The sequence below is a fragment of the Lipophrys pholis genome, assembly GCF_963383615.2.
Source record: "Lipophrys pholis genome assembly, chromosome: 14".
Lineage (NCBI taxonomy): Eukaryota > Metazoa > Chordata > Actinopteri > Blenniiformes > Blenniidae > Lipophrys > Lipophrys pholis.
The window spans coordinates 5,835,538-5,846,324 of NC_137633.1; the positions used below are offsets into that span (position 1 = coordinate 5,835,538).

General features: G+C 44.8%; 1 protein-coding gene across 3 annotated transcripts; it reads right to left on the minus strand.

Moving 5' to 3' along the window:
- Positions 1-333: 333 nt before the first annotated feature.
- Positions 334-8,522, minus strand: fosl2 (FOS like 2, AP-1 transcription factor subunit). Of its 3 annotated transcripts, XM_080479573.1 has the most exons (5): positions 8,434-8,522; positions 7,816-7,935; positions 5,147-5,401; positions 4,806-4,913; positions 334-1,186 (listed from the first exon to the last, which is right to left on the minus strand). In XM_080479573.1, exons 3-5 carry the CDS (start codon positions 5,384-5,386, stop codon positions 599-601), a joined length of 936 nt encoding a protein of 311 aa, XP_080335699.1. In that variant the 5' UTR covers positions 5,387-5,401; positions 7,816-7,935; positions 8,434-8,522; the 3' UTR covers positions 334-598. The 3 variants fall into 3 exon arrangements, with proteins under 3 accessions (XP_080335699.1, XP_080335697.1, XP_080335698.1); XM_080479571.1 differs by lacking the exon at positions 8,434-8,522 and having other exon boundaries at positions 7,816-8,076; XM_080479572.1 differs by lacking the exons at positions 7,816-7,935; positions 8,434-8,522 and adding an exon at positions 6,779-7,252.
- Between the last annotated feature and the right edge of the window lie 2,265 nt (positions 8,523-10,787).

Genomic DNA, 10,787 nt, shown 5'->3' on the forward strand with positions numbered 1-10,787 from the left:
CTTTAGGGTTTATTTGATTGATTCGTCTTGGCAGAGTGCAAGTGTGGGCCACATGGCTTTTTAATCATTTTTCAAAAACAAACAAAAAAAAAATAATATATATATATATATATATTTATATGTACGTATATATATTAAGAACGCGCTCTCTTGGCAGACGCCACATCAGCTCACGAGATTTGTAGGCATGTCTCTCTTCAGAGCGAGTCTGCCCAGTAAACAAGTCGACGCTCCGGAGTTGAAATGGCGAAGGGATGATGTTTCTATCAAGGGGGTCGGTCACACACTGACAAATAGGAAAAAAAAAAAAAAAAAGTTTTTTTTTTTTTTTTTACACTGAAGCAGAACAAGAAGAAACAGGCGGCGGCGTAGCCCTTGTGGGGTCTCCCTCCGGAGGTTGGGAGGGAAACGGCTCACACGGTCAGCTTGGTCTGGACTTTTTTTGTTTTTCAATGTGCTCTTGAGTCTTTAAAGACACTGGAATAAGAGAAGAAGGGGGGTGGGGGGTGGGGGGTGGCGGGCGGGGGCGTGCAGTCAATCCTTGCTTTCAACCACAGTGTTTTTGTTGTTGTTGTTGTTATTTGTGAGCCACGCCGCCTCAGAGGGCCAGCAGGGTCGGGGAGTTGAGGGAGTCCGAGGACTGGTCGCCGCTGCTGCTGCTGCGCCGGTGGGCCTTGGAGCAGGACTCGGAGGAGGGTGAGGGGCTGTCGGGCTCCAGCATGTTCGGGTAGGTGAATATGAGGCTCGGCGCGTTGGACGTGGCGGCCGGGGTGGACACGGCCACCACCGGCGTGTTCAGGCTGTCTCCGTCCGGGCAGTACATGCCGCCGCCGCCGCCCAGGCAAATGGGCTTGATGACAGAGCGCTGGGTCTTGCCCACCGCGTCCTCCAAGTCCTCCGGCTCCTGCTTCACCACCACGTGGTTCATGGGGGGTCGCATGCCCATGTTGGGGCGCATGGTGAGCGGGAGCGGGGCGCACTGCTGCTGCTGCTGGTGCTGCTGCGGCTGGTGCTGCTGCTGGTGGTGGTGCTGCTGGTGCATCGACTGCTGGTGGCGATCCTCCATCGGCAGCTTGCACACAGGGTTGTGGGCGACCAGCATGAACTCCAGCTTGTCTTTCTCCTTCTGGAGGCTCTCGATCTCTTTCTGCAAGTCGGCTTTCTCGTCCTCCAGTTTCTCCGTCTCCTGCGGGGGGACAACGAGGGGAAACAAGATTTAGCATTAACGTTGCTAAAATCTCAACGTTCGGGGATTTGGAAGATCCAAACCTTCTCGGGGGATCATTTCTAACGTGGTTAAGAACATGCTGAGACTTTTCTGAGGCTCCATAATGCCAGGAACTCTCAAACTACCAAATCCTAGGAGTGTTTACTCTGAAATCCCAACAGAGGGCAGTATTTGTTTGTTTTGTTCCTTGGAACGCAAAGAGTCAGGATTAGACCAAAGAATTCATCATGAGCCACTTGGACCAAGAATCTCAAAGATTTCTGAGAGTCTCATAATGACTGTGCATCACTTGTGTCTGAGAAGGACACCAAATCCACACCGTCAGTGTGTGTGTGTGTGTGTGTGTGTGTGTGTGTGTGTGTGCGTGTCATTAATGTGTCACACTAAAGTCCGAGGCCAATCCCCCCTCCAGAGGCGTTCTGCTGCTCGCAGACATCAGGCAGATCAAGATAAGCTGACATGGTGTCTGAGAACTTTGACTCATGGGCAAAGGTATGAGGAAGTTCCACGGAGAGCCAAGACCGAGCTGCACGGCTCATTTACACTGCGGAGTCACACCATCAAAACAGTTCAAGTACTCTAGTATTTATTACTCACTAACTGAAATTTATCCAATGTTGTTGAGTTTTTAAAAAAAACAACCAAAAAACACATTTCGAATCCACTTCTGGATCTCATCAGCTCCACTTGATAATATTAATTTATTGTACTTTTTATTCCATCTGTCATCATCAGTGACTGTGTGTATAAGGAAAAAGGGTGCTCAGCGTGGGGAACCCACACATTTAAAACACATTAAGTTATCCTAACTTCGTTTTAATAAAAATTAAATAAGTTAACGTAATGATGGTTTTGTCTCTTCTGGATAGAAAAAAATTAATATTTTATTCACTTGGATGATTACAACAGGTTAAAATCAGGATTAAGTTGTATTCAAATAAACTTGTTTGTTGTTGTTTTAAGATAAACGAATATAATTGCAGCGGTTACATGTGCGGACGATCCTAAACTCAAATGTTTATACTGTTTAAATTCTGCTGTGCTCACTTCATTTGTGAGAAAAGTTTAACTTGCGTTAATATTTTGCTTGTCCGGCATTTTAAAGTTATTCTGACACGTATTCAAGTAGCAGGAAAAGAAAACAATAAACACATAAATACATTATTTACCACATTAACTCAGTTACACGTATTAAAAAGAAACACTGAATATTTATTACTCACATCAGGAAAACATGTATAGTGAGAGGTAACGCTGAAATATCAGATGGTGTCGTCTCACAAACTCTGGACATTAAACAGAAATGTAAAGCAATGTAAATTTAAATCTACAGAACAAGTCAGTTCACTTAAATATATTCACTCCTGTGGTATTTTTTCATCCTTCAAGTTAGTCTCACACATACAATTTGAGTCGATCAATGGAATCCACAAAGCTTAATTATTTCAAGTTGCCTTCATGTTTTATTCCCTTTTGAATAATTTGACACTTTTTATTATGTGGAGTTTTTATTTTGAAGTGAACAACAGGGATGAACTATCAAACTGGATTCTGTAAACAGCTTCAGGTGAAGGATGATAATATGTGAGCAAGTCAGAACCCGCATGTGGCACACGTTAAGTTAAAAAAAAAACATATTTAAGTTATTTTTTTATTTTCAACAAACTTGAAAACTAAAAGCTGCTGCGAAATTGTTTTCATTTTGAGTTATTCTAACAATCAACACATCATCTTTAGGCAAAGTATCATGAATAGTCTGGTAGCTTTTGTGTTTTGTTGTCGTTCCAACACAATACTTCAGTTAAATGTCAAAAGTCAACTTCATGCTCAAATGTTCACACTATCACCATTAAGAAATATCAATTCTTCAATGATATCTTCTTATATAATCAGTTACTCAAAATCAGTCTGAGTGTATGATTAATTCAATTAGAGCACATTTATCACACATCAGTCTTGTACCAGTGTGTGGCGAGTGGAGAAGAGACAAACCTTTTTCTCTGCTTTATGTGAAAACTCTCCGGCATACGATTGTAAAATACAAAAATCATTTCACAAATAAAAAGAAAACAACCACCGAATTTTTAGGAAAGACTCGACTAAATACATTTTTTTTTTTTAGACATTGAGTCATTATTTGTGTGTAATAGATTATTTTCTTTTCCTCTGATGAGGTCGGCAGCACAAAGAGAGAGAGAGAGAGAGAGAGAGAGAGAGAGAGAGAGAGAGAGAGAGAGAGAGAGAGAGAGAGAGAGAGAGAGAGAGAGAGAGAGAGAGAGAGAGAGAGAGAGAGAGAGAGAGAGAGAGAGAGAGAGAGAGAGCACTTGTTTTTTTTACGAGTTTTACCAATAGCGCCAGTGTCTGATGCCAGTAGTGGGAGCATTGTGCGGGGAGGCTGGTTTTGAAGCGAGCATGGACAGGGGTGAGGGAGCTGAAATGAACTTGATAATATTTCTCAAAAGCCAAACATTAAAGATTGATAAACGGAATACAATTGTGTGCATTTCATTTTCCAGAGTCGACAAATTCAAACGTGGACTTTTCCTTCGTTGTGGTTTTTACTTGGATTACTTCACCCAGTAAAAGTTCAATGTCGCTGAACGTATCACTGTCACTTCAACGTGAATGCTTGAGACCCCGGGGGAGGTATATATTAATCCATACGTTAAGATTCAGAAACCAAGTCACTTCTAATTTCATTATGCAAAACATTTTGCGGCCTTATTTCACCAGTTTTACTGACATGTCATGATTTATAGTTTATGCAAGATATCAAAAGTGAAGAAAAGGCACCAAAAAAACCCCCCCAAAAAAACAAACAATTTCACTGGGAAATAAAACACTTAAAAAGCAGGTGTGTTGAACAAGATTTTATTCTCTTGAAGCTCTGGCTGTGTGTGTGTGTGTGTGTGTGGGTGTGTGTGTGTGTGTGTGTACGTGCAGCATGTCACCATGTGGGATTGCGAGACAAGCAATTTGCCCCTTTTACAAAATGTCCTGCATTCATAGAGACAGCTGCCTACAGCAAATTCCATTCCTGGGTTTCTTTTTTCTTTCATTTTTCTTTTTTTTTTTTTTAAAGGCCTGACAAGCTCAACCTCACTGTAATTCGGCTAATTAGTCCATTTAGATGCCGTTTACTGTCTGGCAGGCAGGAGCAGCGAGACAGCCCTACCTCTGTCTACAGCTGCCCGAAACAAAAAGCTTTTCATCGCCTTGTCATCTCCTCACTCAGACCTTGCACTCAGAGTCGCAGCCGGAGTCAAACCAGTAAGGCCAGGTTGTAAAATTTAGGCGTGGAGTTCAATGGCTCATGAAGAATCTGGACCCCCGCCAGACTTCTGAACTAACATGGCTTTTCTTTTTTCTTTTTTTTTTTTTTTTTATCAATAACCTCTTGTGCCTTGTGTATTTGCTTATAGATTATTAGACTGCAAAACAAGAAGCGCGAGTACGTTTGCCACAAAAAAAAAAAAGATAAAGCTAAAATGGAACAGCAGCCGATAAAGCGCGGCTGTTTATGATAAACGGAAGGAGGCAAGAGCGGAGACTGCTGAGCGCCGGTTCTTCTACTCACCCCTTGGAGCATCTCCGTGAGCTCTCGCCTGCGGTTGCGGCACTTGGCCGCGGCTAACTTATTCCTCTCACGCCTCACCCTCCTCTTCTCCTCCTCCTCCGGGGTGAGCTGGGGGCAAAACGAGGAGAGAGCAGGGCAGGTAAAAAATAATATCTTTGACAGACGCGCACAATCAATATGAAGCAGGGCGGCTAAACAAGAGCCGGCCGCCGCGCCGTGAGCAGAATAACAATGATGATGTATGGGATATATATATATATATATATATATTTATTTATTTTTGCTTTATTGGTTTATTGAGATGAACGCGGCTCCTGAACGTGTCCGGTGTGAATTCTCACCTGTTCGTCCCGTTTGCGTCGGCCTCTGGCGTCCCCGATGGAACGGATGACCCCGGGCCGGGCCAGCGCGTTGTGGCCCAGGAGGCCCGGCCCGTTGGTCAGGTGATGGCCGTACGGGTGGGAGCGCGAGTACGGGTTGGACATGGAGGTAATGACGGTGGGCTGCACCATCCACTGCAGGTCTTGGCTGGTCGTGATTGCATTGATCGTTGGAATGAAGGCACTGTTGGAGCCGGGCATGTCAACCCTGTACTTCTGTGTGGAGAGAAGGAACGAGAGGAAGAGAGAAATTGCTCAAACTTGATCCACCGTGAAAGTTTCCTTCGTGGACCCGATATAACTTTGAACTCTCAAGCATCCACGTATTTGCTTTCAAATGTTTACTTAAAGCAGATCTTACAGTGAGTCAGCGCACCGGATTGATGCTTTTGGCTGCATGAAGGATTGAAAAATTCTCTGGTATATGTAGGCGACCAACTTTCAGGACATCCGTCCACTTTCCTGCAAATCCCTCTTGCTCCCCCCCACCCGCCCCCCCTGCAGCTAGAGACATTTTTTTTTTCTTTTTAATTTGCTGACAGCACCTCCAGCCATCATGATCAAATTCACACATTTTCCACGTTTCCAGCTTATAGTAAATGATTCAATTCACATCGGCAAAAAAAACAAACTGTGTACGTAACCCCTGGAGTGGAGCATCGTGACACATCCAGTGATTCATGAGGGGGAAGCCCAAGGTGTCCAGTGCATCTCAATACATTCCAATAACAACCAGGAGTCAAACTGAAAGAACACTATGTGTAGGACAAGTCAGATGCCCTTATGATGGAGAAGATCCAAAGCATGATGGGTAGTTTTCTGTGCTTCCCTCAGTTAGAAATTTGGATTTATTCCTCTTGAAAATGGCAACTCGAAGAGAGAATATCCCACTGTGGTTGGCACTAGTCTAAGAAAGAAAAGTCAAATATGTAATATTATTTTAACTACCTGCATCACTGATCAGAACCTGCGCGGACATCACCCGCGTAAAAAGGTGAAGTGAGAGTCTTCGTGTGTCATGTATCCTTCTATAGAAGGAGGGCTGGCCGCCTGCGCGCATGATTTACGCACGTCCCCATATCTCTTTGCGCCCCCCCTCCCCACTTTCCGTCGGATATCCCGGCAGTCTACTGGAACTTTGTTTATCTGGTGAGTCATTGTGTATGGGATTTGTTAAGCACATGTGAAACGCGGTCAGTTCCAGTAAGGAGAGGAAGCAGCCAGCTGGAACGAGCCAGACGTGTTATCCAGAATTACGTACGCGCATTTTTCTTTTCCTTCTTCTTCTTCCACTTCTTTCTGGACGAGTTTGCCTCTTCAGGAATAAACGTGTTGAAATTCTCCAATGAATATAAACATGTTCACAGAGGGCTTTACTTTGTCACTGGTGACATGGCAGTAAATAAAGATGAACCGGTCTCGTAAAGGAAATTGTACATGGTCTCATAAAAAAGAGGGGGGGAAAAAAAAAAGTCCTGTTTTCATGTCTCAATAAAGCAAGAGGTCGTGTTCCAGCCCGCTGTAATGGGAAACAGACAGCCAATGTGTGATTACAGGGAATCAGAGCAATGATACGAGCCAAAAGTCGTTTACCGTAAAGGTTGCGTGATCCTGACGACGCTTTTCCACAGAAGTGCACCATGCAGGACCAGGGAGTGGGTAAACAAGAATGTCTGTTCCCGGATTTCTAATCCTTCCCTATTCTTTTTAATAGAACGAACACGGTGTTCTCGTGGCACCGCACCGGCACACCTACACACGGCTCGGTCTCACGCTGCGCGCACAAAAGCGCAACATCTTGATGATGAAATACTACTGATGGCACGCAGGGTTTGGCGTTTTTTTTTTCTCTCTCTTCTTCTTATTTAAATATGTCGATTAGTTCTTTCTCAGGAAGCCCGGGCTGTGAGACTGCTGCAGCCTCCCCGTGCGAGTGCGCTTCCCGCTGGAGGAGACGCGCCATGTGCAGCGCGACAGACGTCTGATCCTGTCAGAGCGCACTCTGCCTCCTTTTCTAAGCGACAGATTCACGCGTAAGGCATAAAAGAAAATGCTCAGATGTCGACTGAAGTTGAAAATCACAATCTGCCACACCTGATGCTCTCGGAGGGTATCCAAAAACTGCAAGTCATAACACATTATACTTACATGCGCGTACATGCCTGTTGCATCAAGTGCCTCAGCTTTATCTCCAGTCTGTTTATTGCGGCGCAGAGAGTGAAAGAGCTCGGGGTGTAATTTGTACCTGCTATTCGAAGGATTGCGTGTGTGTAAAAGGCCTTCGAAAACGTATAATTTTAGGAAATCATATCCAATTCAGACAGCGCATAAATCCACGTCTCTATTTATATTATCTTCGTTTTGCTTTATAACAACAAGCGTCTACCTTAAGGGCAGGTTTTTATATTTTAAGAGGAAACACTGAGCGCACCGGCAGTTTACGATCCGCGTCCGGCAGCGCGTAAAATGGCTATTTGATCCAAGTGTCTCAATTATTTCTGGTAAGAAATACGATAATACGACATTTGTGGATAAAGTCTGTGACAAGAATGCAGCTTGCGTACAATATAAATGTAACGCGTGTGACATGTTCAGGTGTGGATCACTTCACAGCGTCCCAGTTGTGTTACCTGGTAGTTTGAGGTAGAGATCGGACTTCCGATCGTACTGCTGCCGCTTGTGAAGGACTCTGGCTGGGCCGGAGAGGTGCTGCTGCCGCGGGACGACGTGTCGTAGGTCCCGGGGTAGTCCTGGTACATGATCCAGGAAAGAGGGAGATTTCAGTAGACTGTTCTGAAACTCTCCTCCTTTTTTATTTAAATCCCCGCTGTAAAAAAAAAAAAGGCACCCAGAGAAAAAAAAAAATTCCTTCTGGCTCGAGTCGTAGTTAATTTGAGATATCCAGAGAAGAGTTGGTAAAAACAAAGTGCAATTTTGCTCCTCTAAACTAAGCTTTAAAAAACAAAAATCGAACAGATATTGCCGGTTGAGATAAAAAGCCTGGACTTGCTTGAGTGGTCAGCTCTGTCTTATTGCGTTAAATTAGTCTTTAGGTAAAACCTAGACTGCGATGTTACAGATCCTCTCAGGTGCGCAAACTTCAACTTAAAGTCAGCCGCACACCTTCAGCAGTTGAGATCCAGCAGTGAACCTGTAGTTACAGAGTGACTCACGCAGGTTAACATTCGCTTTAAAAACCGACTGCCTTGTCTAATCTACCCAAGAGTTTTTCCGCCGTCTTCGCCTACCGACGCTGCTCGGAGCTCTCTCTGCTGTTCGCGGAACAGTTCGAACTTTTTTTCTTTTTTTTTTTTTTTCCTTTTCTTTCCTCTTTTCCTTTTCACCACACTTCCTAGAGATGACTCACTTCAATGGCACTATGAAGAACTGCAACGGCTTTTCAACACCAACGAAACAGCCCACGTCACGTCTGGGCGTTGCAACTCGGGCCAAGGGAGGGGTTGTTTCTAAGGCAGCGACGAGAGGAAAGATCCGCCGCGCGCCATACCTGCTCCACCGGCGATCTCACCGGGAAGCCCGAATGCGGTATCAAAAAAGAAAAAAGAAAAAGAAAAATCCGTTTCCAGATATTTCTTTTTGTTTGTATGACGGACGTCAGCGTTCGAAGCGGACTTCACTCTTTCTCTGACTTGCTTTGGTCCATTGACGCACGTTTCCTAAAATGGGCAGTTGCGTCAGAAAGCGCATGTGGGTTTCCTTGGTAAAAGGAAGCGTCAGACACTGGAGGGATTCCCTCCCCTCCGCTCCGCGCACTGCAATCCGGAGTCGGGAGCTCGAGTGCGAGCTCGGGTCCCGGTCCGGGATGAGGATCCGTGTAAATTTAGAGGGGACCTGAAACTTTAACCGCGTAAAATCAACGACTGTTTTAGAAACGCATGCGCACGCGTACGAGACCGTTTAGATGAAAGCGCCTCCAGGAAGTTTTCCTCTTGCAGAGAAATTAACCGGAAAACTAAAATGAATCGAAAGCACAGGGGACTTGCTCGCCATCCACCGGCTGCTGTGCCGTTAATAAAAGCAGTCAGAACGATTGGACACGCGGCGCTTTACGAGCAATCCAATGTTTGTGCTGTTTGGCATTGTGCGTAATTTGGAGAGGTGGCAGAAGAGAAAGAAAAACGCAAAGCGCGGACGGTCAGATTATTGTGGCCCACTCGTATTGGGGGGGGGGCAGTCATGCTTCAAAGGAAACCTCTCTGAAATGTGGGCTAATTGTAATTCGGACGCACCTCATAAACAAGGGCACGGCGCCCAGAATGTGACACGTTACGCGATATATAAACGCCGTATTAAATCTAATCCAATCCGCTACGGTTCCCATTTAATCTGTGTCGCCACAAACTGGTTGTGCTGAGCTCTCTTCGAGCTGTTTTTGCCGCGTGCATCTTTGCCAGAAAGAGTCGCTCCCGTCAAAGATTAAAAAAAAAAAAGAGAGAGAAGAAGTTTCAGTTGTCTAGGGGAGGGGGGGGTTGTGAGGAGGGGAATTAATCTGGAACACGGAGGAAGGAGGGGTAGGGGGCGGGGGGGCTTTTAAGGTGACCACTGCTAAAGAATGAACAGGTGAAATTACACAGCGTCCTTTCAACATGTCATCCAATTCACCAGGTGTCATATTCGCTCCTTAATGGAGCGTCCCACCACAGAAAGGATGCAAATGTTCAATACTTTTTTTTTTTTTTTTTAACATTTGAATGCTATCAATTAATGATAAATGTTTATAATCTGCCAGCGGCGCTGCTTTTGAACGGGTAACAGTGTTGCTAAGCGACGCAGTTACCGCAAAATTGCCCGGCAGGGAAATCTAATCTGCCACAGTCCTATAATTAATGTTGTAATAATAATTGGCGATGCACCCATCGGCGTCAATTTGGGTGAAGCAAGGTATGGCACTGTGACAGGTCCTGTTCTTATACGAGTCCTAATTTTTTTGATCTTTAAGTACTTAATGGGATCTCTAGTCAAAATAAATACAGACATAAATAAATTAAGTGATGTGATGCCTGTCAGTCAAATCTTATGGTTTGTTATGAGTGGCATGCACATCGAAGAGACAGAGAGAAAACAAATATGAGCGCACAGGAACAATGACGGCCAGGTGAGGTCAGGTCAGGTCAGGTGACAGCGGTGGCGCACGCGTCCTGCGGATCAGCCGGCCAGCGTGCGCCACTGGCGCGTCGGTGCCTCTCCACCATCCATAGGAAGTCAGGCGTGCATATAGAACATCCCCATCCCAAGCCTGGACTCCATTAATTATGTCCAATGAGACTGCAGGCAAGAAGCTTACCTGTCCGAGGTGCTTCTGCTCTTGACGCAAGAGGACTGATAATAATAATAATGCTGCCTTCAGGTATACTGCCTGCTAATTCCAGAGAAGGGTCGAGGGTGCAAATAAAGGGCTGTTGAAGGTTTGTCTCAATACAAAAAAATAAATAAATAAAAGTTAGAACACCTGACCTTACATCCTGATGAGAAACCCCCTATAGGTTGACTTCCAGCTGTTAAGTTTCTATTAAGCACGGACATTTCCCGATTAAGTTTATTTATCAAACATCTTGGATTCCTTGGTTGTGTCACTTACTTG

Coding starts and splice junctions, on each gene's coding strand:
- fosl2 (XM_080479571.1), bottom strand. CDS start 7,944: ATGTACCAGGACTACCCCGGGACCTACGACACGTCGTCCCGCGGCAGC. Junction 4,914..5,146: donor GACGCAAACGGGACGAACAG/GTGAGAATTCAC, acceptor TTTTGCCCCCAG/CTCACCCCGGAGGAGGAGGA. Junction 1,187..4,805: donor TCACGGAGATGCTCCAAGGG/GTGAGTAGAAGA, acceptor GTCCCCCCGCAG/GAGACGGAGAAACTGGAGGA.